This window comes from Haliotis rubra, unplaced genomic scaffold (assembly GCF_003918875.1).
Source record: "Haliotis rubra isolate DU_JTF1 unplaced genomic scaffold, ASM391887v1 Scf295, whole genome shotgun sequence".
NCBI classification, from domain to species: Eukaryota; Metazoa; Mollusca; class Gastropoda; order Lepetellida; family Haliotidae; genus Haliotis; species Haliotis rubra.
In genome coordinates, this window is record NW_025766963.1 from 1,110,914 (window position 1) to 1,137,484 (window position 26,571).

At 40.4% G+C, this 26,571-nt stretch overlaps 1 protein-coding gene across 1 annotated transcript in view; it reads left to right on the plus strand.

Annotated features, from left to right (window-relative positions):
- Positions 1–20,936, plus strand: part of LOC124282195 (ankyrin repeat domain-containing protein 26-like) — an 895,780-nt gene extending 874,844 nt beyond the window's left edge. Inside the window, exons 43-44 of the mRNA XM_046718159.1 lie at positions 16,000–16,172; positions 19,402–20,936. Of these exons, the coding sequence (XP_046574115.1) occupies positions 16,000–16,172; positions 19,402–19,523 (295 nt within the window). The 3' untranslated portion in view covers positions 19,524–20,936. The remainder of the gene's footprint in view (positions 1–15,999; positions 16,173–19,401) is intronic.
- The last annotated feature ends 5,635 nt before the right edge of the window (positions 20,937–26,571 follow it).

A 26,571-nucleotide genomic window follows, 5' to 3' on the forward strand; every position in this document is an offset into this window, starting at 1 on the left:
GCCATCGTAACACGATATTTGCATTGGTCAGGCGTTATGGAAACAGTAATGACGTCGCCGACCACCCACGTTCTGGGCGTCCCCAAGTAAAGACGCCAAGACAGGACAGATGGATTCAGATGACTCATCTCAGACACAGGTTCCAGACAACAGTGACCACGTCCGAAACCATTCCCCAGGCCTTCAATGCTCATTTAGTAGCCTCTATGCGTCGACGATGCATTGCTGTGCTTCACGCGCATGATGGTCAAACCCGTTAATGACTTTGTGACTCCGACATGTGACCCCCTACTCAATTTTGAACTTCTGACGTCATCGTTACGGATATTGTTCATGTTCTTTTGACATGTTGTTGTTGCCGAATACTTCAGCTTATAAAGCAGTGTTCACAAATGCTGTTTCAAACTAACAGGACATAGTGTCCTGTAAGTTTCAGATGTCTGTCTGACCTATTGAAAATTCACAGGACCCATAGAATAAAATTAAACACACACTTCAGATTTAACATTTCTTATAATTGGCATTGAAATTATTTACATGCATAATATTTATAAACAGCAAACAAGTGTCACATGTCACATATAACAACTTCAGTCAAAGTCATTGTGAAATATACAGTCAGACATTGGGACCGGCGGCAGGTAGACTTCTATCGGACCGTTGGCAAATCTGCCGGATTTGTCAGAGGGTCAGATGCTATTCGTGAACACTGATAAAGTGTCTACATCATTTCATCTTTTCTGTGTTGTATTCCAATGCTGAAGGAATGTTCTGTGTGCACAGTTTCTTTATGTGGCTAGTATAGAATGTGTGATTTTGTGATGCTCATTTTTTTATCCCCCCTGCATGTAATGCGGGTAAATCAAGTTGACGCCTTGTCTGTCTGTCTGTCCGTCCGTAATCATTGTTTCCAGAGCATAACTCAAAAACCGTTCAATATTTTTTTTAACAAACATTGGTATATATATCAAACAGAACCTACAGTGGTGCTTTTTGCTTGTTACAGATTTTTGTAATTTATATTTTTCGCGGTTTCCATGGAAACAATTCGGGAATATGTCTCAAAAAGGAGGGGTGGGCTTCGTTTCCAGAGCAGATATATGAGGCAGATACCAAAGTGGTGCCTTTTGCTATTAACAGATTTTTGTCATTGATATTTTTCCCAGTTTCTATGGAAATGATTTGAACTTAGTCTCAAAAGGGAGAGATGAGTTTCGTTTCCGGAGCACAACTGGAAAAGTGTTCAATATCTTTCAGCAAAACTTGGCAGATATATGAGACAGATCCAAGATTGGTGCCTTTTGATATTTACAGACTTTTGCAATTTTTGTTTTTCTCGGTTTCCTTGAAACGTTTTGGACTTAATCTCAAAAGGGAGGGGTTGGGATTTGTTTCCGAATCACAACTCGAAAGCCTTTCAATATCTTTCAGCAAAACTTGGCACATATATCAAACAGATCTTGAAGTGGTGCCTTTTGCTATTTACAGATTTTTGCCATTTCTATTTTTCTCGGTTTCCTTGAAACGTTTTGGACTCAATCTCAAAGGGAGGGGTTGGGTTTTGTTTCCGAATCACAACTCAAAAAACGTTCAATATCTTTCTATAAGACTTGACAGATACAGTGGGGCAGTCGTGTCAGTCTCTAGTCAAACAAACATCCTACTTTTAGCTCGCTGGCGTCATGCAGTTGACAATATACTGTCAGCCCTGATAAGTTGTTCACTGTTACATATGCATACATATACATGCATATGGTTGTCATTTGCAGGTTTTTATAAGTTTGGATAAGTAAAATACCTGATAAGTAAACAATTTTGGCGAGTCCCTTGAGATTTTACTTATCAGGTTTCCACTGTATATCAAACAGATCTTGAAGTAGTGCCTTTTGCTATTTGCAGATTTTTGGCATTTATATTTTGTCATGATTTCCATGGAAATGATTTGGACTTATAGTCCGTTTGGCTCAAAATGGGACCGATGAATTGCAATCTAACTCGAAAACTAATAAACATAAAATACTCAATGAACGCTGATCATAATCAAAACATCATACCAACTCTGTGAGGTTTTTGCAGAATTTTTGTCCTAAAAATAAAAAAGTTGTTTAACAATCTATCAATAAAATATTGACACAGTTCACTATTTGTTATGAGGGAGGAGTGCAGAGAAAGAGACAGCCAGGTGTTCGAGAACGGATGGAGACGGTACAGCACAGGTTAATGAATAAATAACTTTGTCTGTGAACGTGCTTCTCGAACACCAGGCTGTCCCTTTCTCTGCACTACTCCCTCGTAACAAACTGTGAACTGTGTCAATATTTTAAATCACAGAGTTGGTATGATGTTTCGATTATGATCAGCGTTTCATTGAGTATTCTATGTTTATTAGTTTTCGAGTTAGATTGCAATTCATCAGTCCGCTTTTGAGCCAAACGGACTATAGTCCAAAAACATCAAGTTGGACTTTAAGTAACTGTCAGATGATTTGTTATATAGAAACGTCCTTCCGTCCGTGCATCCGTCACACTTTGTCCGAAGCATATCTCCTAAACTATTCGTGATAGCTTAACCAAACTTAGTACAAATGTCAACCATGATCCCTAGATGTGCCTTTTGGGGTTTAGACCCAGATATGAATTTTATTGTCCCCCGCCGCAGCGCGGAACGGGGGACTATGTATTCAGCAGCGTCCATCCGTACGTTTCCAACTCTTGTTAATGCGATATCTCATGAACTATTGTACCCAATGTCTTCAAATTTGGTGTCAGCCTACATTGGGGGATTGCGCAGACACCAGTCGATTTGCGTGACCTTGACCTTATTTTCAAGGTCACCACAACACTTTGACCACATTTCAAACGTATTTAAATGCGATATCTCATAAAACATTGCACACAAAGTTTTCAATTATGTTGACAGCCTACATTGGGTGATCATGCAGACACCAGTCATTTCAGGCATTGTGTGTGTGAACAAAAAAAAAAAAAATAGTTAATATAGATATTCCATTGATTCTTTAGCGGCGGGGGACATTGCCATATCAGTGGCGAACACTTGTTTTTGGCTGTTTCCATAAAAAACGTGACTTAGGCTGTGTCTATGAGGATGTCATCTTGTCCAGAGCAGATCTCCTAAACTATATATGCTAGCTTCATCAAACTTGATACACATATCAACCATGATCCATAGATGTGCCATTTGATGGTTAGACCCAGATATGAATTTTATTTTTTGCTGTTTCTATGGAAACAGGACTTAGGCTGTGACTATGAGGATGTCATCTTGTCCGGAGCAGATTTCCTAAACTATGCATGCGAGCTTCATCAAACTTGGTACACATGTAGCGGCCATAAAATTTCCGAGTCCCATGCTGGGATTCGAACCACAGACCTTCTGATCCAAAGTCGGACGCCTTGTCCACATGACCAAAGAGGTTAAGCCCGTCAGCAAGCTGACAAGGTAAGGATGTCATCTGTGGGATGACTCCATGCCCTGCTACATACTCCCACGTCAACAGAAGGCATGTCCCGAGCCGCATAGTTGGGTACTGAGACTTATTTTGCCCATATTTGATATGAACGTGCTCAGCCCCACGTTGGGAGCCAATGTAGCGGCCATAAAATTTCCGAGTCCCATGTTGGGATTCGAACCACAGACCGAAGTCAGACGCCTTGTCCACATGACCAAAGAGGTTAAGCCCGTCAGCAAGCTGACAAGGTAAGGATGTCATCTGTGGTACTCCACGCCCTGCTACACACATATTAAGCATGATCAATAGATGTGCTATTTGATGGTTAGACCCGATACGAATTTTATTGTTTTTCCTTATCCTGACTCATGCTCTTTTGCTTGTCTTCTTCTTCTTGCGAACATAGTGGAACACTTGTATCTCCCTAATTGAAGCTCCCTTCAATGTAAAATCACTAATTAGTACTCACCAAGAGTTGCCTCCCTCTTCCAAATGCGCGGGAAAGGAGGCGCCACCTCTTCCCTCATGCTTCACTCTCTCCTTCGCCCAGTGAGCAGGATGTGAGAGCGCCTGTGTCTCTCTACACACTATATCCTTTGATTATTCTTAGTTACTTACCTATGGTAGTCATCTGTAGAGGTTTAGCTAGTATCCTTCAACAATTATGTATTGATATTTATTCGTATTTCTGCTGTTTATTCACGGGACGCCGTTATTGTTCAGTTTGCGTTGATGAAAATCTGTACTGTTTGTAGGCTACGTTTTTCTGCTGCCGATCCGCATTTAAAATGCCGTAGCTGTACTGCACCATGTGCATTTTCTTCACGTTGCAGTTACTGTAAAAATTTGTCTAACTCTGCATTTAACAAATATTATCTTTGCGTCTTGAGACGTGCAGCAGATAGGTCACGTAAACAGAGCCTAGCCATGGCCGATACTTCGGAACCCCTCGCCAGTCAACTGCTGTCGGACGACCCCCTCCCGTCTGGTGTTCCGCTAGAGTTACCCTCGGAGGAGAGGCGTGGGACGCAGTCCGCTAGCTCCAAGAAGCGTCCTGCATCCCCAGACATCCCGTCGTCACAGCCGAAGACTAAGAGGGCTTCCACTTCGTCACAACGCAGACTCCGTACCCCCAGGGCAGCGTCTACCTCCCAGGGGAAACCAGCGAAGTCTACTAGGACTTTCTCAGCTGAGATTTTTCCCGCCGCAGAACTAGGCCTGTATGATGATCAGCCGATCATCATACCCGATGTACGCCACAAGAAACGACCAGTGTCGGCAACAGTGATGTCAGCGCAGATCAACACGCAGTCTGATATACCAACGCTGATGTCTGACGATCTTCCTGAGGGTCCCATCGCTACCAACGCAGAGAGGGCACCATCTACATCTTCGCAGATCGTCCCAGAAGACCTGGTCTTACACATTAATATGAAGATGATGGAAGACCGCTACGGCCTGGAGAGACAACCAGCCCAGAGGCCGAGCCTTCGCGAAGGCTCCTACGTAGACGACACCCCAGAGGGACCCTCCGTCAACGAAGCGGCCGCTATCAAGTCATCGATGGGGAAGCCACCTTCGCGAAGGTCGTCACAGCCAACCTCGGCGAAGGACCCAGATGTACAGCCTTCGCGAAGGCCTTCGCGAAGGACAGCTAGATCGTCACCTGCCTCGGACTCCGATGATCATCCAGGAGGTTCGCGAAGGAACATCCTCTCATCCTCGGACCCACAACCTTCACGAAGGTCAAGTCGTCACTCCCCAAGACCGGACTCAGATGAAGCTTCGCGGAGTGGGCTCCATATACAGGCTCCAAGTCATCTTCGTCTACAAGGTCATTGAGGGATTCCCCGAGAGCTTCAGGAAGCTATCAACGTTCACCACATAGATCTCCGCGAAGGTCACCATATCGACGCAGTCCACCAGGCCGGTCTCCATGACGATCTCCTTGTCGATCTCCACGTCGATCACTTTGTCGTTCACCACGTCGATCTCCACGCAGGTCATCACACCGTTCGCCTCACAAGTCTTCCCGGAAGTCCCCAGACAGGTCTCCGTTGACGTCACCCTGCACAGCGGTAGAAATATACAGGTCTCCACCTCAGTCACCATCCGATCAACCTCTGAATTGCGATCCCGTTACAGAAGATGATGGAGGCATCATTTTCCCCGACGCAGAAATACGCTACTGGATGGTTCACAACCTGGACCTAGCTTCACCTTCCAAGAACGGTAAACCTGGCCTACACTTATCTCATGAGGGAGGACGATATAGACACCATCACCCTACCCCCGATCGACCCGATAGCAACAGTCTCTCAGAATCTGGACACAGCCTTCCATAGAGCCACTAAAGCCCAGGCGCCGCACTTACCACAGTTCCACGCCAAAAAGTTCTCAACCCATAATATTGACCCTTTTTTCAAGGCACAAGATATCGACGATAACGATGCCAAGAATAAGACCTACAAGATAGACGACCGCAAGCTGGTGCAGATCGAAACCATGACAAGGAGAATGTTCTTTGGCCTTGACAGATCAAGAACGGTTAATGAAACTCTCATCACCAGATTTTGTGATTCTACGTCAGAAGATGACAGAATGATCTACTTGGCCCTCCTTATGCAGAAGAAGGACCAGCAGTTCTTAACGGATCATCTTACATCAGTCTCTGCAGCGCTAACTCTGGCTTGTCGTCAAGGTCTCCTCGCTTCCTGTAGTTGAGGTGAACAGTTTACAGCTCCACTCTACACAGCCCCGTGGTCTTCGCCATCTATCTTCGATGGAGGAATAGATAAAGTCTCTAAAGAAGTCACCAAGGACTCAAGGGAAGTCCTTATGATAAAGTCGATGGATACGCTAGCCAGCGTCATTGGGCAGACATCACAGAGATATTCAGGCAAATCTAAGTTTACTGGCTTACAGAAGGCATGGGACAGGAAGATAGCCACCTCAAGAGGAAAAGATTCTTTTCGTCGCCCATACGGCAACTACAGAGGAGGATCTGGAAGAGGCAGGGCACCCAGAGGTTCCCGCAACTATAAACGATGAAAGACGGGTTCGGAACGACTGGAGACCCCAGCCGTTCCAGTACAACCATCACAAGTGGGTGGACGGCTTCAATTGCACTGGGAAAACTGGGGAATGCTACAAGACCCTTATGTCTCCAACATCCTACATCACGGATATCGAATCCAACTACAGGCCACGCCTCCGCTTACAGTCAACCCTCACAAGTTCGACTTTCAGACGCAACAACTACTAAAGTTAAGAGAAGCTGTTGCATCGCTACTAATCAAGCAGGCCATAGAAGTACTGGATCAAGTAAACATCGAACCAGGCTTCTACTCCCCAGTTTTCCTAGTACCCAAGAAAAACTCCAGGGAAAAGTCTACAACATGAGCACGTTCAACAGAGATTATCTACGCAAACCACCACGTTTCGCATGATACATCTACCTCAACTACGGCACCTAATTCGTCCCATGGACTACATGGCCAGTATAGACCTGCAGGATGCGTATCTACATATCCCCATACATCCCGAATCCAGGAAATACCTACGGTTCACACTAGACGGGCTGCATTATCAATGGAAAGTACTCCCATTTTGAATATCATCGGCCCCCTGGTTATTCACAAGAGTAACGAAACCCATCGTCACTTACCTACATCGTCTAGGGCTACGCAGTGCGTTCTACCTCGACGACGGGATTCAAGTAGATCAAGATCCACAGCGTCTCAAACTACAGTTAAACTACATCATCAAGCTACTAACACAGCTAGGATGGTTAGTAAATCTACTCAAGTCGGACCTAGAACCTACGCAAGATCTGCAATTTCTAGGCATTCGATTTATCACGACACAGAACCGTATCGTCGTACCAGAGGACCGATGGCTCAAGATCCAACAGACCATCCCACAAGCCTTACTCTCTCCGCTACCACTACGACAATGGCAGAGTCTGTTGGGTCTCCTCACGTCAGCCCAAGACATGACAGTCAGAGGCAGACTACAGTTACGTCCGTTACAGGTCCTCGTCAACACTCATCTCGACGACCTACAACCATTCAGTCTACCGAAGCACATCAGACCTCATCTACTATGGTGGACCAGGAGGTCGAATGTCTGCGAAGGCATCTATTTAACAGAGCCGGAATTCAAAACCCATCTCTATGTAGACGCGTCGCTCCAAGGTTGGGGAGCTCATCTCGCCAACCGGACGGCATCGGAGTTATGGAACCAGCAAGAGAGCAAGCTGCACATAAACATGCTAGGAATGAAAGCAGTAATCAATGCCCTACTACATTGGAGCACTATTCTTCATCATCTGATGATTCACACCGACAACTCAACAGTGGCGTTTTATGTAAACAAACAAGGCTCAACGAGATCATTGAACCTATTGACTCTATGCTTTCAACTGTTCGATCTAATCGACGATCTCAACATACATGTCAGAGCATGCCACATTCCTGGAGCCAAGAATGTACTAGCAGACGCACTGTCTCGGCCACATCTACCGTCACCGACAGAATGGATGCTCCATACAGAAATCTTTGCACAGATTATCAAGGAAATAGAAGCTCCGCTAGTAGACCTATTCGCCACTCGCTTTAACAATCAGCTAACAACATTCGTATCACCAGTCCCGGATCCACAGGCGTGGGCAACAGACGCACTAAGCATATCCTGGGAAGGCCTCAACGCAGCGTCGCTGCGTCCGCCAGCTAATTCCAAAGGTGTTACAGAAAATCAGTCAAACACAGAGCCTCCAACTGATTTTGGTCACTTACTACTGGCCAGCCAGAACGTGGTTTCCCATTCTAATTCAAGAAATTGGACAACCAACACTAGAGCTACCAAAGCACTCGAATCTACTAATACATCCTCACACCAAACAAGCGCACGGAAACCCAGAAGCATTCCAACTTCACGTATGGACTGTAATAAAGTGTGTCTAAACAAGAGAGGTTATTCAGCCAGAGCGGCGAAAGCAGTCACGCTTGCTTTACGCAATTCTACGCGCAACTTGTATGACGACAAGTGGCACAGTTTTGAAACATACGCTGCTAAAAAGGGATTTACAGCGAGAAATGCTACACATCCACAAGTGGCTGACTATCTGTGTTACCTACGACAAAATAAACATTTAAAAGGCTCGACATTGTCAACTTATCTCGCAGCTCTAAGTTCTGTGATAACTATGAGAACGGGTGTCAAGTTAACTAAGACACCAGAGTTACTCGCCTTACTACGTGCATCCAATTGGAGGATCAGAAACAGATTTCGTGCTCCAGCATGGGATCTAAATATAGTGCTCCAACACCTCACAAGTGAGGCCTATGAACCACTGGAATCAACAACCTTTGAATTTCTGACACAGAAAACTTTGTTCCTGTTATCCCTAGCAACGGCAGCCAGGATGTCAGAAATTCACGCACTAGATCATGAGAGAATACGTTTTGACGACAATCAAAACATAGTGCATTTGAGACTGCGATGGGATTTTATCGCCAAGAATCAATTGCCAGGTCAACCAGACAGATTATTCCATGTTCCTGCACTCGCCTCAATTCTCGGACCTCAAGATACGCTTGACCTATCTCTATGTCCAGTCAGAGCACACAAAATCTATCTACAACGATCCAAAACGAGGCGACGACAACTCAAGCGGTTATTCATCCCTCTATCGACAGCGACTCAGACCGAAGTCTCTCGTACCACCATTTCGATATGGATCAGAACTGTCATACTTCGTGCCTATAAGGCTGCAGGACTCGACCCTCCAAGAGCATCTAATCCCCATGAAATAAGAGCACTGGCCTCCACACTCGCTCTACACGGAAATTGCTCGTTGAATACCATTATGGAGGGCTGCTTTTGGAAATCCGACATGGTGTTTGCTAACCACTATCTGAGAGATATCACCACCGAGGACGTCTCAGGTATTCACCATTTCGGTCCCATGGTCCTCGCACAGCAGTTGACAGTCCCTCGTAGACGATGATTAGTCTCACGAGATTATTTTTATATATATATCATACCAGTTTCATCTAGCTTATAACTCTACGGAGTTTGTGCTATTATATACATATCTTAAGTCTGTAATAGTCTTAAGCCCAGTACTGATGTTTATGTACATTGGGTCGCTTCTCCACTTTGGAGTGGTTTTATACCATTATTACTATTATCATAGTATCTATATATTGTAGTACCCCCATCTATGGCAGCTGGTAGAACTTATGTTTTATAGCAGCAGGAATTAGCTTAATTACAGTGCCATTAGGAAGTTCCCGTAGGGGGTTGTTACTTGTACAGAAATCACTAAATATTTAAATAATAATAATAATTAGTCCATTTATATTGCGCTAAATCCACACCGACAGCATGCTCATAGCGCAGACAAGATAGAATTTAGGAGTCATTTTAAAAACATAGAGAAAAGGTATGTCTTTAGGTTTGATTTGAAACATGTGACTGTTGGGCTTGTTCTAAGGTGAGCTGGTAGCTCATTCCAGTTCATCGCGGCCGCCACTTGAAAGGAACGAAAACCATAGGATTTCAACTTCCATTTTGGAATGTGAAGTAAGTTTTTGTCACTGGAGCGAAGCTGTCTGCATGGAAGATATGGTTTGAACAGTTCTTTGAGATAGGCTGGAGCAGTGCCTAGTATGCACTGGTAGACGAGGGTTAAAACTTTAAAGTTCACTCTAGCTCTTATGGGCAACCAGTGTAACTGTTTTAGAATAGGGGCCATGCTTGAGAACTTTGGTGCTTTGCTCACAATCCGTGCTGCAATATTTTCTATGCATTGCAGACGTTTTAAGAGCTCTTGTGAGATGTTTAAAAGCAAGCTATTACAATAGTCTATTCTGGAAAGAATGAGGGAACGAACAAGGGCAGCTGTAGAACATTCAGTCAGTAGATGTCGTATTTTTCCGATGGTCCGGATATGATGATAACATGACTTGCAGATCTCCGATACTTGTCTTTCCATTGAAAGGTCTGACTGTAAATATACTCCTAGATCTTTTACAGAAGTTGAGAAATAAATCTCTGTTTCCCCCAAATCCAAAGTATTCTGTTTTCCCACCTCCGTTTCTGTAGGATTCTACAAGCAAAAGAGCATGAGTCAGGATAAGGAAAAATATGTAATTTTCTGATTAAAATTAATATTTTATACTTATCCTGACTCATGAGGTAAGCCCTCCCATCCTCCCCACATAACACTTTGGATTTCCCAGTAAATTCAAGTGTTGGGCTCACTATATCAGGAGAGAGTGAAGCATGAGGGAAGAGGTGACGCCTCCTTTCCCGTGCATTTGGAAGAGGGAGGCAACTCTTGGTGAGTACTAATTAGTGATTTTACATTGAAGGGAGCTTCAATTAGGGAGATACAAGTGTTCCACTATGTTCGCAAGAAGAAGAAGACAAGCAAAAGAGCATGAGTCAGGATAAGTATAAAATATCAATTTTAATCAGAAAATTACATTTTTTGTGGTTTCTTTGGAAACGTGACTTAGGTTGTGACTAAGAGGATGTCATCTTGTCCTAACAAGTTAGGCTTCAAGTGAATTTGGTGGTAGTGCTCCTTTCTGGAGCAGATCTTAAAAACTTATCAATACTCTCCTTCCACTTTGCTATATACACTCCAAAACATTTGACATAATCATAGCTAGTAGGCATATTCATAAAAAGTACTTTACCATTGCGGGGAACATTGATGACTTTGTCTTCTTGTTCTTTCAATTTTATAGGGGCCTGGGGGATTTGTCATCTTCTGATGACCCTTGTTTGTTAGTGTGTTACATAACGAAATGAGTCTTGGTAGTTTATTCAGGACCCTGATAGTAGAACATGTCTCACACATGCATGTCACAAAATATATCACAATTGAGAAAAGTCCCTCACTTTTTGTGTGTCTTATTGTTTTTATCCCCCCAACATGTAATGCAGAGGGATATAATCGACGCCTGTAATCGTTCGTCCGTCCATCTGTAATCATTTCATCTCCAGAAATTGGTATATATATCAAACAGAATCTAAAGTGGTGCCTTTTGCTATTTACAGATTTTTGTCATTTATTATTTTTCCTGGTTTCCATGGAAACATTTGGGACTTGGTCTCAAAAGTGAGGGGTGGGCTTCGTTTTTGGAGGACAACTCGAAAACTGTTCAATATCTTTCAACAAAACGTGGCAGATATATGAGACAGATCAAAAAGTGGTGCCTTTTGCTATTAACAGATTTTTTAAATTTTTTACTTTTATTGGTTCCCATGGAAACGATTCGGACTCAATCTGAAAAGGAAGAGGTGGGCTTCGTTTCCGGAGCACAACTCAAAAACCTTTCAATATTTTTCAGCAGATATAAGAGTCAGATCTTGAAATGGTGCCTTTTGCGTTTTACATATTTTTGGCATTTAAATTTGTCGTGATTTCCATGGAAACGATTTGGACTTCAAGTAACTGTCATGTAAATATGTGGGGGCCGGGGGAATATTTGACCCATTTGACACAAGTTTAGCACATAATAGAACATACAGCAGAATGTACTCTATTTGTTTCAAGGAGAATACTAACACAAAAGGTTTGTTTTCATAGAGGCCAGTGTTTGCGAATAGTGTCTGACCCTCTGACAAATCCGGCAGATTCGCCAACGGTCCGGTCCGATAGAAGTCTACAACGCACCGGCCCTAGTGTCAGACTGTATATTTCACAATGACTTTGACTGAAGTTGTTATATTTGACATGTGACACTTGTTTGCTGTTTATTTTATCTTAATGTTTCTTATGTTTGTAAATAATTTCAATGCCAATTATAAGAAATGTTAAATCTGAAGTGTGTGTTTAATTTTATTCCATGGGTCCTGTGAATTTTCAATGGGTCAGACAGACATCTTAAACTTACAAGACCCAATGTCCTGTTACTTTGAAACACCATTCGTGAACACTGAGAGGCAAAAGCATTCTAAAAGTCAATATCTGTGATTAAACTTTAACAATAAATTTGTAAAATTGCAAGAAACATGTAAAAAAAACCACTCTTGTATTTCAGCCTATTATGGAAACACCTGACAGTTAATGAGCAGAAGCTGGTATCATGTGACATGGCGTTATATGTTCCTGTTGCCGCCCACATATCAGCAATTTTATCAGCAAAATGTTTTATGTTTGGGTTATGTTTGTGAGTGCGAAGCGAGCGTTGTGGAAGCTTGAAACGATATCTTACTTGTGTTCAGATCGCTTCACGGAAGTTAAAGAATCAAAACTACTTACTAGTTGTAGTAAAATAAGTATATGATTAATGACCATAAAGATTTTCCATGACACAACTTGTAACATAACGATTTCTTCCTCTGAAGCGAGGTTGTGGTCGAAGTGACAATAATACTGTAAGTAGTATTATATTGACACCCACCTTGCTTCCACGAGAGAAATTGTTATGTTATAAGCTATGTCATGCAAAATCCTATTGGCCATCAATCAAATACATATTTTACTACCAGTAGAAAGTACTTTTGATTTTGTAACTCGGTGAAAACAAACCTAAATAGCATTTATCCTCAGACTGGTTTATGTTCGCGACAGGGTGCCGCCATTTTTGAAAATCGTAAAGTCACAGGCTAAAGTCTGTTAGAATTAATGAGATTATGGTTTGTTTTCATCAAGTTAGAAAATCAAAATTACTTTCTACTCGTAGTTACATATGTATTTGAATCATGACCAAAAAGGATTTTGCATGACTCAACTTATAACATAACGATTTTTTCCACGGAAGCGATGTGGGGGTCGAAGTGACAATACTGCACGATAAATTTCTTGCTACATGCACGACGTTAACGTCCACTCACCAGTATGTAGATACTAGTCAATGTACGTCTTTATATTTGGTCTTATAATCCTAATTAGTTTATTATCATACTTGTATGCATTTTGAAACTAAATAAAAAAGCAGACGATCTGCTGATACTTATAGTGAATTTATAACAGGACTGTACTATCTAGACATTTTATAGTTTGCCAATGTGAATCATAATTCCCACACGCCCTAATGTATGTTGTCTGTCTCATTACACTTCACGGCGAAAACAATGATTCTGTTGAATGCTACCACAAATGAATAAAAACATAGATGTTGTTCTTCTCCACACTGTCTTCCATGTCGGTGAACTCCACTGATCCCTGTACACCCTTGGATAGTTTCAGGCTGATTCTTTGTCTGAGGGACTCGATCAGATTATCAAACTGATGTCTCTTGGTGATGAGCGAAACCAGTCTATCAAGCATCTTCACAAAGATTTCCCATCTCTGTCCCATGTACCGGCTAGCTTTCTTGAAGCAACTAGTTTCCTCACATCAGAAGTGATCCTAGTTCTTTGTGTATATTTTTATATTCAAGGATGTAATGTTAAAACTACTCTATACGGTAACAGTGCATTGAATAACTCAACTAATAGTAACATTCTCAACTCATTGCACCATTTCATTTCTGAAAGTAACCCGTTCTAGTGATTACCACCAGTACATATATATACTCAATGTACCTCAAGTTTTGTATACATGTAATTGGATGTTTTGCTGCAGCTCATTTCGTTGCTAGGCATAATCAACACCATAACAACATATTCATTATTCAGTCATATATCTGATACTTTTTCTCAGTCATATTCTTTTGTTGTTAAACTATTTCATTTATTGTATCCAGCCATTGGAACAATGTACTGAAGTGGCATTTATGTAAGCCACTAGGCTTGTTCGTCTACCCAGGTTTCAGCTTTGGTCAAATATAAATGTGTTCAAGAAGAAATAATCTTACGGTTGTAGAATGCCTCGGGTTCCCTGAAACATGATTGCTGTTTGTTAGTCATTTGCCGTGGTCAGTGTTGAAGCATAGCACAGGAGACCACAGGAATCAGGCTGCTTTTGTCCTTGGTAATACAACATGACCAAACTTTCAGTATACTTAGTATGAATATGTCACCATACTATACTCCAGTGAGATATTGTCACACTCTCCTACCCAGAGTTCCATGCAGCCGGCCAGCATAGTACCTCTGCCACAGGCCAAAAAGATGTGACGAATCGTCACATCTTAACACAGTCCATTCAATATAATGTACATATTTCTTAACTATGTTTGACGAGTCTACACATCTAATGAAACATCTTTGATAGAATGGTTTAGTTTCACTGAGAAAATATCCTAAAACGTACCCTATTTCGATTTGCGTAGCGATCATTTGTTTACATAGGTTGCACGGCTCCACGTGCTGTCATCGAAGCTGACGGAGAGCAAACGATGCAGCCAGTTTAATATCTAAATATGTACTGTCATAAACCTTACTGTCGTAGATGTAGAAGAATATATATGTAACAATGTAAAATATTGTGAAGAGTGTGCTGAAACTTGCGTAAGCCAGTCTCTTCTTATTATGAATATGCGCGTTTGTTTACAAACAAGAGAAAAGTCTGGTCACGTGAGATGTAAAGTAGCCTGTGGCAGTGATGTTATGCTAAGTCATCACTGCGCCGGAGTGTGATATTGTCAATGGAATATCTATCTCACTTCTATGTCACCAGTGGTTTTGATTACTCTGTTGTTGTCATAAAGAATAAGTTACATTCCAAAGAAAACTGCTTGTGTCAATACCTTGATAATGGATGTTTCCCCATTCTTCTGCTGTTCAACAGAGATTTATATAACAGTAGTATACATCACTGTCATCAATACTGAAGGCCCCATTGCCACTAAATTTTATTGTGGTATTGTGCACACTTACATTGGCCTATTTTCTGAACAAATTCCCTATTATCATCAGTAGTTGTTAAACTAATTGAAAAATAATAGTAAATTAGTCTTAATGAGGAACTTACAAACTGTTGTTAATGCTTATTACTTTACTTGGAAACCCATTGTCAGCAATTGCTGGCCGCCAACATTGTTCATAATGATTTAGGCCTTGTAGACAGCTCACATGCAAAGAATTCAGGCATGCATTTGGTATGTTTATCTCTTCTTATCACGAAAAGATATTTTTTTCAAATCATTCAGATTTTTAGTGTGTGTTTTCATAGGTCCTTAGTGTTAATAGAGAAACTATTTGACTATCAATGATTACAGCTACCTTTGTTATATGTATGTATTTGTTGACATTCTAACTGTTGTCTACATATTTCAGTTGTATTATGGCAATTTCTACCTAAATGTACCACTGTAGTTATGCACGTATCATGATGCAATTTACAGAAAATGTGAGGGTGTCTGAGGGATTTCATGTATGTTTTGTTTGCCCTTCTGTCTATGTATGATTTCTGTGATTGCAGGAAAAAAGGGTGCAAAAGGTCTTTGGTTTCTTCATAGATTGACATATTTTGTATCATACATAATAATCGTAACTCTTAAAAGTGTTTTGTTTAATTCAGTTAATACAGAAAGTTAGTTGTGCTCCATTGCTTTCAAAGGCCATAGTATGAATGCCACATCAGATAAGGTGAATGGTTTGTAATGCTGTCAATTTCCTTCCAGATCTGAAAGACACCGTAACAAGTTTGTTACATCCTTCAACAACCTCAATGTGTCCGCCATCAGTAATGTCATATCTCCAGAAAGCAGTCATCTGAATGCCGCATCAGAGGATCCTCTCAGTAACAAACTCCGTGCTGACCTTGACCGCAGCATAGCAAAACACTTAGAAGCAGGTATGTATCCCTTAAACAATTTTTTCCTTAACTGTATGAGAGATGCTGGAGACTTCATATCTCATTTCTCTGAATGTGACTTTGGGATCATCTCTGGTCTTATTGATAGGGAGTGCCCAGAGAGCAGAAAGAAGGTACCGTAGTTTGATCCCTATCTATATCATATTAAAAGGTATTAAAGGATGGTGCTTGTTATTATGTTGCCAGTACTGAATGCAGTAAAGATCATGAGTTTTACAAAAGCGGTAAACATCTGAGACCTGCACCACATGGGGTTTTTCTCCCACATTCTAGCACGACATTGTGTGATACTCAGTTCTGATTGTATTTGTAACAAGTAGCATACATAAATATAAAAAAAATACAGTTTAAACTGTGAGCAAGTACAATTATTTGATTTTTCTTAAACGAATTATTGATCTCCCCTACTGTATGACAATCGACTCACGCAAATTCAAGACGTGAACTCGCTAAGTTTAGTCGCCGCTAACTTTATTCACGGAAATAATTGTTGATAACCACCCAACTATTGCCAATTTGGAAAAGACCTGACATGCCACATTGTATGTGGGATACATGGACAGTGGAAGTGGAAGGACTGGGCATTACGGCCGGGACGGAAGCGGTCGACGTCAACACACGTAGATCTGGACCCGGTTTGAATATACTGCCGCTTTTGCGCTGCTGACAGATTTTCCAGCTTCGTAGTTTCTTCACTGGGATTAGGGTCAAGAAATTCTTCTTCAAAGCATTCACTTTTTACTTAAAAAACAACAAAGATGCTGCCAAGATAGAAATTGCCGATGTTTGTTTACAAACAATAGGGTCAACGAGTTTATTGTATTCATACGCGGTGAATCGGTCACTTTAATTAGCAGTCTGAAACTGTCATTTAAGTACGGTTTTGATGAGCAGAGAGCTACTATGTTTTCAATTTCGCTAAATGTTTAATTTAAATGTTTTTAAATTACATTTAGCGGTCTTAAATCAACGATAAAGGACCGCAAAATTGAAAACAGTAGCTTTATCTTCTAATTAGGCAGACTGTTCAGTGGGGTTGTTGCTGGTCCATACAATATAAGCTACTAGACCGATTTTCGCACCAAGAAGAAGGTAATTTCGGTGGAAATATAAGCATGTCACTACCTAAGAGTAATAATATTGAACAAAGTGTTAAGCCCAGATTCACCTTACCTTGTATGAACCTGTCATCAATATTACCGATGTACAACATTCCTTGAGTATTGACACTGGATAACCCCACATGGGTACAATGAGTGAAGCCCATTTCTGGTGTCGCTCGCCATGATATTGCTGGAATATTGCTAAAAGCGGCATAAAACCAAACTCAGTCAGTCAGTCAGTCAGTCAGTCAGTCAGACACTGGATAAGAAGAAGCAGTCATAAATTGCTGGAGGGTGATGTTAAGGATGGACACTCAGGGTTTGTAAGAGGCCTCAGAAACCCATTTTAACCAAACATGTCCTACTCAACATAAACATAAAGTAATATTTTGTCTACACAAAAATATTATTAGCTCAATATTGAAGGGTAAATCAGATAAGGTCAGCATAAGGGTCAACAGGAGGTATTTACTATTCATCATGTTGGGCCAAAGTCAAGACAAAGAAATGTCATTAGCAAGCATCACAAGTCTTGCAAACTTCAATTATTATTAAATAATGCAGAATTACTAATGTCACTCATACTGTCACTCACCTCAACAAAGTCAGACTGAGGTGTGTCACTTGGTCTCATCTACTGCATCTTCACCTGATACTGGAAATACAGGAAATGTTTTCAAGCCTAACATCTCTTTAGTCAGAGACATCATTCAGGAGTTATACCATATGCAGTATGGAAGAACAGCCAAACAAATCTTTGACTGAGCAGTCACAATTCAACGCACTCCTTTTTCAGTTGCACATTGACCACATTAAAAGAAATAGAAATTACTACATGAGAGTCTGTCAGAAACCATTTAACTCCCATTCACAACAACAAGGCCAACAGCAAGGCAACATTGTTTCATTGATTGCCTAGCACCCATGAACACATCATTGGGCAACCTGTGCAATTGCTGTACCAACTCAGCGCCCAGCTGAACATTCTGGGTTGACGTCTCAAGGCACGAAGACTTCTTCCAAGAGCATCCCATACATGTTCAACGTCATTGAGGTCAGGTAATCCAGATGACTACTCAAAGAAGTCAATACTCACATTTTGCATAAAATTTCTTGTGAAAGCAGCTGTGTCTGGTGTCGCATTGTCATGCTGGAAATGAGGCCTGGACAATGAGCAGCCATGACAGCACCAGCTCTTGTACAAGGACCTGGTCACGCGATATCCCACTGCATTCACATTCTTGCAAATTGCGAGAAGACGCAACTGCATGTTCCTGCAGAAAGTTCTCCAAACCATTACGCTACAACCACAAAATCAGTTGACTTTCTGACATGCACCGAATCACATTTTATGGTGTTGTAACACCATGCTGGCACTCTTCCACTGACAAACCTCAGTGTAAAATGTGATTCGTTGCTAAACACAACCCTATTCCGTTGTCTCTGCTTCCAACACCCAGTGTGCCCAGCATAGACATTCATTACAGTTTACCTGTGTCAGAATCAGCCCAACATAAGGACATCGACCACCAAGATTGGCAGTGAGCAGGCAGTTTCGTATGGTCTGGGCAGTTACCCTACCCCTAAACAGTGCTTTACTGATTGACATTGTGGTCGTAAAACGATTACTTAGCTGAATTTGATTGTACTCGGCATGTGACGTCACAAATGCCCGTTCTGACCTGGGGCGATTAGATGTTGTACCTGTTTAATGCACACGTCCTCAGGTTGTGAATTGTCCATCTGTTGCATGTACAACAGCCACAATAGACTGGCCAGCCTGTAGCATGTCAACTACATGTTCACGTTCAACATTTGTGGCATGAGAATTATTGTTTACTGGGATTGTTAACATGTTTTTTCTGATCACCATCATATTGTTCCCACGCATTGGTGGTTACGCTCATGAAATTATGGTCAGGGGACCATTATTGTATTTGCCCATTTTAACTACCTTGTACTAGAATTCATTTCTCCTAATGTGACGTTTCTTGTTTTGTTCAGTATTTAATACCTGTGCATAAACTTGCAAGTTAGCCATGGTGCCTTTATAGAAAGTTATCAGTGGTTTCTGAGAATGTGATTCGGAATTCTATCTCTTGCAGCTCCTCATGGTGATATGATGCCTGTGGTCAAGCAAACAGAAGAATCATCTCTCAGCACTTCCTTTGCAAGGTCTTCTGCAGATTATAATGACTATCTGAAGAGGAAATATTGTGTTTTCTGATCATGCATTATGGCATTAATGATATCATTTTGCTATTGTTTACAACCAACAGAACTTTAAACTGATAATTGATGAACAGCTTTTATGGCATGACTGAACATTTGAGGACAACCACAGTGTACATTTGTTTTCCTTTCTAATAGCCAGTTATCTAAAGGGAGAATATTCTGACAGTTATTTGTAGAAATATTTTTTTATCCAAACTTTTGTACTATTTTCTTGTATTTCTGTGTAAATTAGAATTTACATAAGCTTTCATGGGTGAGACTTGTGAGATCTGGCAATTTAACTAGAAAAAAATGTTTCCATTTTCAGCTGTAATGCAGTAATTGTTATTGTGAACTCATTCAATGGTTGTCATTAACTGTCCCTTCATCAACCCATTTACCCAGAACCATTCATCTGAATACCCTTCACTTACAAATGTATGAGGATATCAATATCTTATCTCCACATGTCAGCTATTTTAACTCGCCTAACTTACGCCATAACCTGGAGGCAGTGTGTGTAGAAATCCTTTATTAAGAAAAACATTAACATTTGATGCCAGCATATAATCGTTAAAAGTGTTAAATAGCCATCACAAATATATTTTAAACAGGTTTTTTTGTAAGTTAAAAATAGTTATGTGTTCATTAGAATGTAATTATGAATTGAATTGATTCATTAACACATTAATTAACTACATGTGACACAAAATCTTGAGATAAAAGGGCAAGGTCCAAAGTATGTGGCTGTCTCCCCAAAAGTGTGAATGTTTTTATGACCAAACTTAATACACATTTATGATTTCTCTAGGATAGGGCTTATATAATTCAATTCAACTGCCAATATTGCATCCATGTGAGCAATATTTAAACAAACTAATTATGGGGGTTTGCTCAATGTGTTCAAAATGAAATGTATTGTTCTCATATGTTTAGCTACTATTGGAACTTGATATGTTCCTGTTTCTTGCTCAGTTAACTTGAATTCTAATCATCTTCTGAGTGTCACAGGCTACAATTTGTTTGTCACTAACGCTACGCCATACTTTCCAGCACTTGTGGTCTGACAGTTACATCCTGGGCTTTGACACATGTAGTCCCTGCAAATGATGCAGAGGCAGGTCACGTGACTGCCCTCTATAAAAACTGCATGTGCCAAAGGCCCAGCACACATCATGTCAGGCAACAACTCTACTGTGTTGTTATGATCCACAGGTATGTTGTAAATTTGGAAGGATTGTTTTATTTTATCATGCAAAATGTATTTATTTTCCAGGTATAAAGTATATTCAAGATAATTCTAAACAATGTTATGGGGCAACTGCCACAGGGGCGTGTCACGCTTAGAAACAGCGTTAGAAAGACATATAGGTATATAGACCCTACCCTAGTACTATATAAAAGGAAAGGGATGTAACGACGGAACCACCCCCTCCTCAATCTAAGTTAGATTTCACGTAAACTATTTTTAAGGCCCCGTTGAGGCCTACAGATCAAAAGCGAGATGATTTCCCTACAAAATGAGCTATAAATGGTCACAATCGGATCATTATTTCAAAAGTTATAGGCCCAATTTCGTTTCTGCGGATTTGCTCAGGTCACTTAAATGTCAAGGCCATCTATGGCCGACAAGTGAGTATGATTGCCGATGGTTTTGGAGAAAATGTCTGCTTACTGTTGAGGAAATGATTTGTAGATGTTGCAATAAGTTTTTTGACCCGTGGATTGCCGCTGCCGATCGAATCTAGCCCTACATAGGTGCTGTCAACGTGGCTGGAATTAATAAACGAATTTAATAGGTGAGTTTTCGCTCTCTTGGGTGATCCATGATTTTGGCTTGGAATTGCGGAGGTAGCTGTTTTCGGTGAGTCGTGGCATATAACTTTTGAAATAATGATCCGATTGTGACCATTTATAGCTCATTTTGTAGGGAAATCATCTCGCTTTTGATCTGTAGGCCTCAACGGGGCCTTAAAAATAGTTTACGTGGTGAAATCTGATTGAGGAGGGGGTGGTTCCTGTCGTTACATCCCTTTCCTTTTATATAGTACTAGGGTAGGGTCTATATACCTATATGTCTTTCTAACGCTGTTTCTAAGCGTGACACGCCCCAGTGGCAACTGCCAGAAATAACATTAATTGTTTAAAATACAATGTAATTCCCAAGAATATATTTTGAGTATTTAATAATTAATTAACATGTATAGCAGCCAGAATGGACGTAGTTCTTGTGACATGAGAATCGGCTGAATCAGTGTAGTCATTTTATAAAAATGTAATTCGATAGATTTTCAACTTTGCATTTTGGTCCATTCATTTTTATGCTGATTATTCAGCCCTATTTGTTTATAAATTTTATGAAATTAGGCAGGTGTGTTTAGGGATTCAATGCATGTTCATAGGTGATTTGACCAATGCACTTTGACCATACCTTTTTGTGCAATGCAAACATAATCTAATAAAAAATACCTTCGAGCAATGAAACTACCCATGCTTGTTCAGATGCTTTCATCTGCCACATCATCCACATTTAAAACCTCAAGTACACTACAAGTGTTCAATTTTTGCAATATTTTAATATTTGACCATTTGTTTTTGGCTTGGCAACCAAAAGTGCCATGTCAATTCTACTGCTAGGATGTCATTTGTGTGGACAAGTATTCTTTCTTTGTACTATTCCCCTTCATCCCTATTTATTCTTGATCATATCTAATATTCGAGGAAAATGATGCAGCCCTTTGTTTTTTTTTATAGCTTGATTGACTGAACTTTAATGGACACCAATAATCCTTATATGAATAATTCACATATGTACTTCATAAGAGTTAATAAACCAAGTTGTCATTCTATATCGTTTGTTATTATATATGGATTGCGCACAACTGTTAATGGACTATTGTTCATCAATCTGACCGTTAACTTTTCACCTTGTGAACTTCAATTCAGGTTAGTGGTGCTCCATTTCAACTTTTACATTTTCAATATTTCATCTATAGTCAGCAAAATTGAAAACTTGACACTGATAAATTTCGACATTTTCCTTTTTCTGTTTAATCAAATAAATTTACTAGTATACTCTTTAAGAAAAGTAGGGGAACTTCGTTTCAATTTACGATTGGAACAGTTGAGAGTTATATTGGAGTCAAGCAATGTTGCTATGATAATAATGAATGTTTTGAGAGTGCATCACCACTGGCACGTCTGTATGACCATATTAGTTTGTACAGTAATCGCTTTTGAAAGATGGAGACCTGTGGAAATCTGGGTTAGAATTGATCTTCAGTAACCCATGCTTGTCAGAAGAGACTAAAGGAATTGGGGGGGTCAGGCTCACTGACAGGGTTGAACACATGTCATCGTATACCAATTGCGTAGATCGATGTTCATGCTGTTGATCCCTGGATTGTCTGGTCCAGACCCGGTTATTTACAGACCGCCGTCATATAGCTGAAATATTGCTGAGGGCTGCGTAAAACTAACACTCACTTGAAAGATGACTGATGTATGACGTGAAATTTGCATGTGTACGATTTTCTTTTAAAAAAAAAATGGCTAGAAACAAACACTAACAACTGTGTGATGCAAGATGATTGTCTAAATTAATGGTGTACAGTGTTTTATCGACCTTTTTATCCCACCGACATGTAATGCGGTGGGATATAGTCGTTGCCTCGCCCGTCCGTCCATTTTTATCCCACCGGCATGTAATGCGGTGTGATATAGTCGTCGCCTCGTCCGTCTGTCCGTCCGTAATCATTTTGTTTCCGGAGCATAACTCAAAGACTGTTCGATATTTTTCAACAAAACTTGGTAGACATGTCAAACATAACCTAAGGTGGTGCCTTTTGCTATTTACAGATTATTGTCATTTTTATTTTTCTCGGTTTCCATGGAAACGTTTTGGACTTAGTCTTAAAGAAGGGTGGGCTTCGTTTCCGGAGCATAACTCAAAAACTGTTCAATATTTTTCAACAAGACTTGGTAGATATATCAAACAGAACTTTAAGTGGTACCTTTTGCTATTTGCAGATTTTTGTCATTTTTATTTTTCTTGGTTTCCATGGAAACATTTTGGACTTAGTCTCAAAAAGTAAGGATTGCTTTCGTTTCCGGAGCACAACTCAAAAACCGTATAATATTTTTCAACAAAACTTGGTAGATATATCAAACAGATCCTAAAGTTGTGCCTTTTGCTATTTGCAGATTTTTGGCATTTTTATTTTTCTTGGTTTCAATGGAAACGATTCGGACTTAGTCCCAAAAGTGAGGGGTGGGCTTCGTTTCCGGAGCACAACTCGAAAACTTCTTAAAATCTTTCAGCAAAACTTGGCAGATATGTGAGGCAGATGCCAAAGTGGTGCCTTTTGCTATTTAGCAGAATTTTGGCATATTTATTTTTCCCGATTTTCTTGGAAACGATTCGGACTTAATCCCAAAAGGGAGGGTGGGCTTTGTTTCCGGAGTATAACTCAAAAAACGTTCAATATATTTCAACAAAACTTGGTAGATATATCAAACAGAACCTTAAGTGGTGCCTTTTGCTATTTACCGATTTTGGGCATTTTAATTTTTCCCGGTTTCCATGGAAACGATTCGGAGTTAGTACCAAAAGGGAGGGGTGGGTTTCGTTTCCGGAGCACAACTCGAAAACTTCTCAATATCTTTCAGCAAAACATGGCAGATATGTGAGGCAGATCTTAAAGTGGTGCCTTTTGCTATTTGCAGATTTTTGTGATTTATTATTTTCTCAGTTTCCATGGAAACAATTCGGACTTAGTCTCAAAAGGGAGGGGTAGGTTTTGTTTCCGGAGCACAACGCAAAAACTTCTTAATATCTTTCAGCAAACTTGGCAGATATGTGAGGCAGATCCCAAAGTGGTGCCTTTTGCTATTTGCAGATTTTTGTCATTTTTATTATTCTCTGTTTCCATGGAAACGATTCAGACTTAGGCTCAAAAGGGCGGGGTTGGTTTCGTTTCCGGAGCACAACTGGAAAACTTCTTAATATCTTTCAGCAAAACTTGGCAGATGTGTGAGTCAGATCTTGAAGTGGTGTCTTTTGCTATTTGCAGATTTTTGTCATTTATTTTTTTCATGATATCCATGGAAACGATTTGCACTTAGTCTAAAATCAAGCTGGTCTTTAAATAACTGTCAGATGATTTGTTCTTTGAAAGATGTGGGGGCCGGGGGGATATGTCATCTTCTGATGACTCTTGTTGAAAACTGTCAAAATCAAGAATGTAACCCCATTCACGTGTATGGGGCTACTGCGCTGTGCACGAGTATCCCATGTGTTGTGTTTAGGGGTGTTGATAAAGAGAAATGGTGGTGCGTTCATAAGATGTCTGTCTTTGAACTTTGAAGTTCATGTGCAAACCTTGACTTTGTAGGCTATAAAGATGAAACACGAAATGCACATGTGAAAAGCAAATTCATGAGGTCATTCGGTGCATGTTTGCTTAAACTGAACACAGTACATTTAATGTGAGCTAGGAAAACAAATTAAATTTTTCATTTTAATCTTTGTTTGGAAATGCCACACCTTTCAAATCAAGAAACGTCAACATGCTATGACTCTTACTGAAGACCTCAATCAAATTGTTCTCCACACTTTGAACTTCATTTTGGAGGGTACCTTGACATCATGAATGTTATCGTTGTTAAAGAGTTTCGGTGAGATTTGTTTTGTTTTTTCGTTTTCCTTTGATGTCAAGATCTGTGCACAGCATACAACTAAACGTATTGTCTTACACCTAAAATTAAAAAACTAGTCCAAAAAATCCTGTTTCAAGTTTTCAGTTTTGCTCAGTATATAACTTTTTATGAAATGTGCATATACTCAGAGAATTCTGATCTAATTGTAAGCATGATAACATCAGGATAATTGCCACACACACCATTCCCACCTATGACAACTATCACCAAGAACAATTGCGACTTGAAAACTTCCATCTCAAACTCAGTGTGCATGGTAGTTGGCATATTTTTATCTTTTCACCCAAAAACAATGTTTAACAGTGTCAAGGTCAGGGTTAGGGTTACAGAGTTAGCCTTTTTATCCCCAGCAACGGGGGTATTAAAATGGACTCCGTCCGTCAGTGCATCTGTGCATCTGTCGGACCATACACATTCGCCTCTTCCAGAGCAGAACTTTAAAACCGTTCAATAATTCTTCACCAAACTTGCCATATAGATAGCTCTGGTGGTGTACTGATGCCTTTTCATCATACCCGGCAACGCTTTTTGCAGGGGGGTATTAAACTGGACTGAAATTGGTGGTTGTGCTCTTTTCCGGAGCTTAACTCTAAAACCATTCAATGTTTCTTCACCAAACTTGGCACATACATAGATCTGGTGGTGTACTGGTGCCTCTTGGTAGTTTTGGAATTCTGAATAAAATATTTTGGCGTTTTCGTGGCAACAAGTCTGACTTAGCCTGAAATTGGTGATAGTGCTCCTTTCTTGAGCAGAACTTTAAAAACCTTTCAATACTCTCCTTCCACTTTTCTATATACACACCTAAATATTTGACGTAATCATAACTCGTAGACATAATCATGAAGAGTATTTTGCTATTGCAGGGGATATTGATGACTTTGTCTTGTTAAAAATGCTCATTGTGTAGCGTTAGCACGTTTTTATCTTTTTATCCCACCGGCATATAATGCGGTGGGATATAGTCGTCGCCTCGTCCGTCTGTCCGTCCGTCCGTCCGTCCGTAATCATTTTGTTTCCGGACCATAACTCAAAGACCGTTCGATATTTTTTAACCAAAATTGGTAGATATGTCAAAAATAACCTAAGGTGGTGCCTTTTGCTATTTACAGATAATTGTCATTTTTATTTTTCTCGGTTTCCATGGAAACGTTTTGGACTTAGTCTTAATGAAGGGTGGGCTTCGTTTCCGGAGCATAACTCAAGAACCATTCAATATTTTTCAACAAAACTTGGTAGATATATCAAACAGATCCTAAAGTTGTGCCTTTTGCTATTTACAGATTTTTGGCATTTTAATTTTTCCCGGTTTCCATGGAAACAATTCGGACTTAATCCCAAAA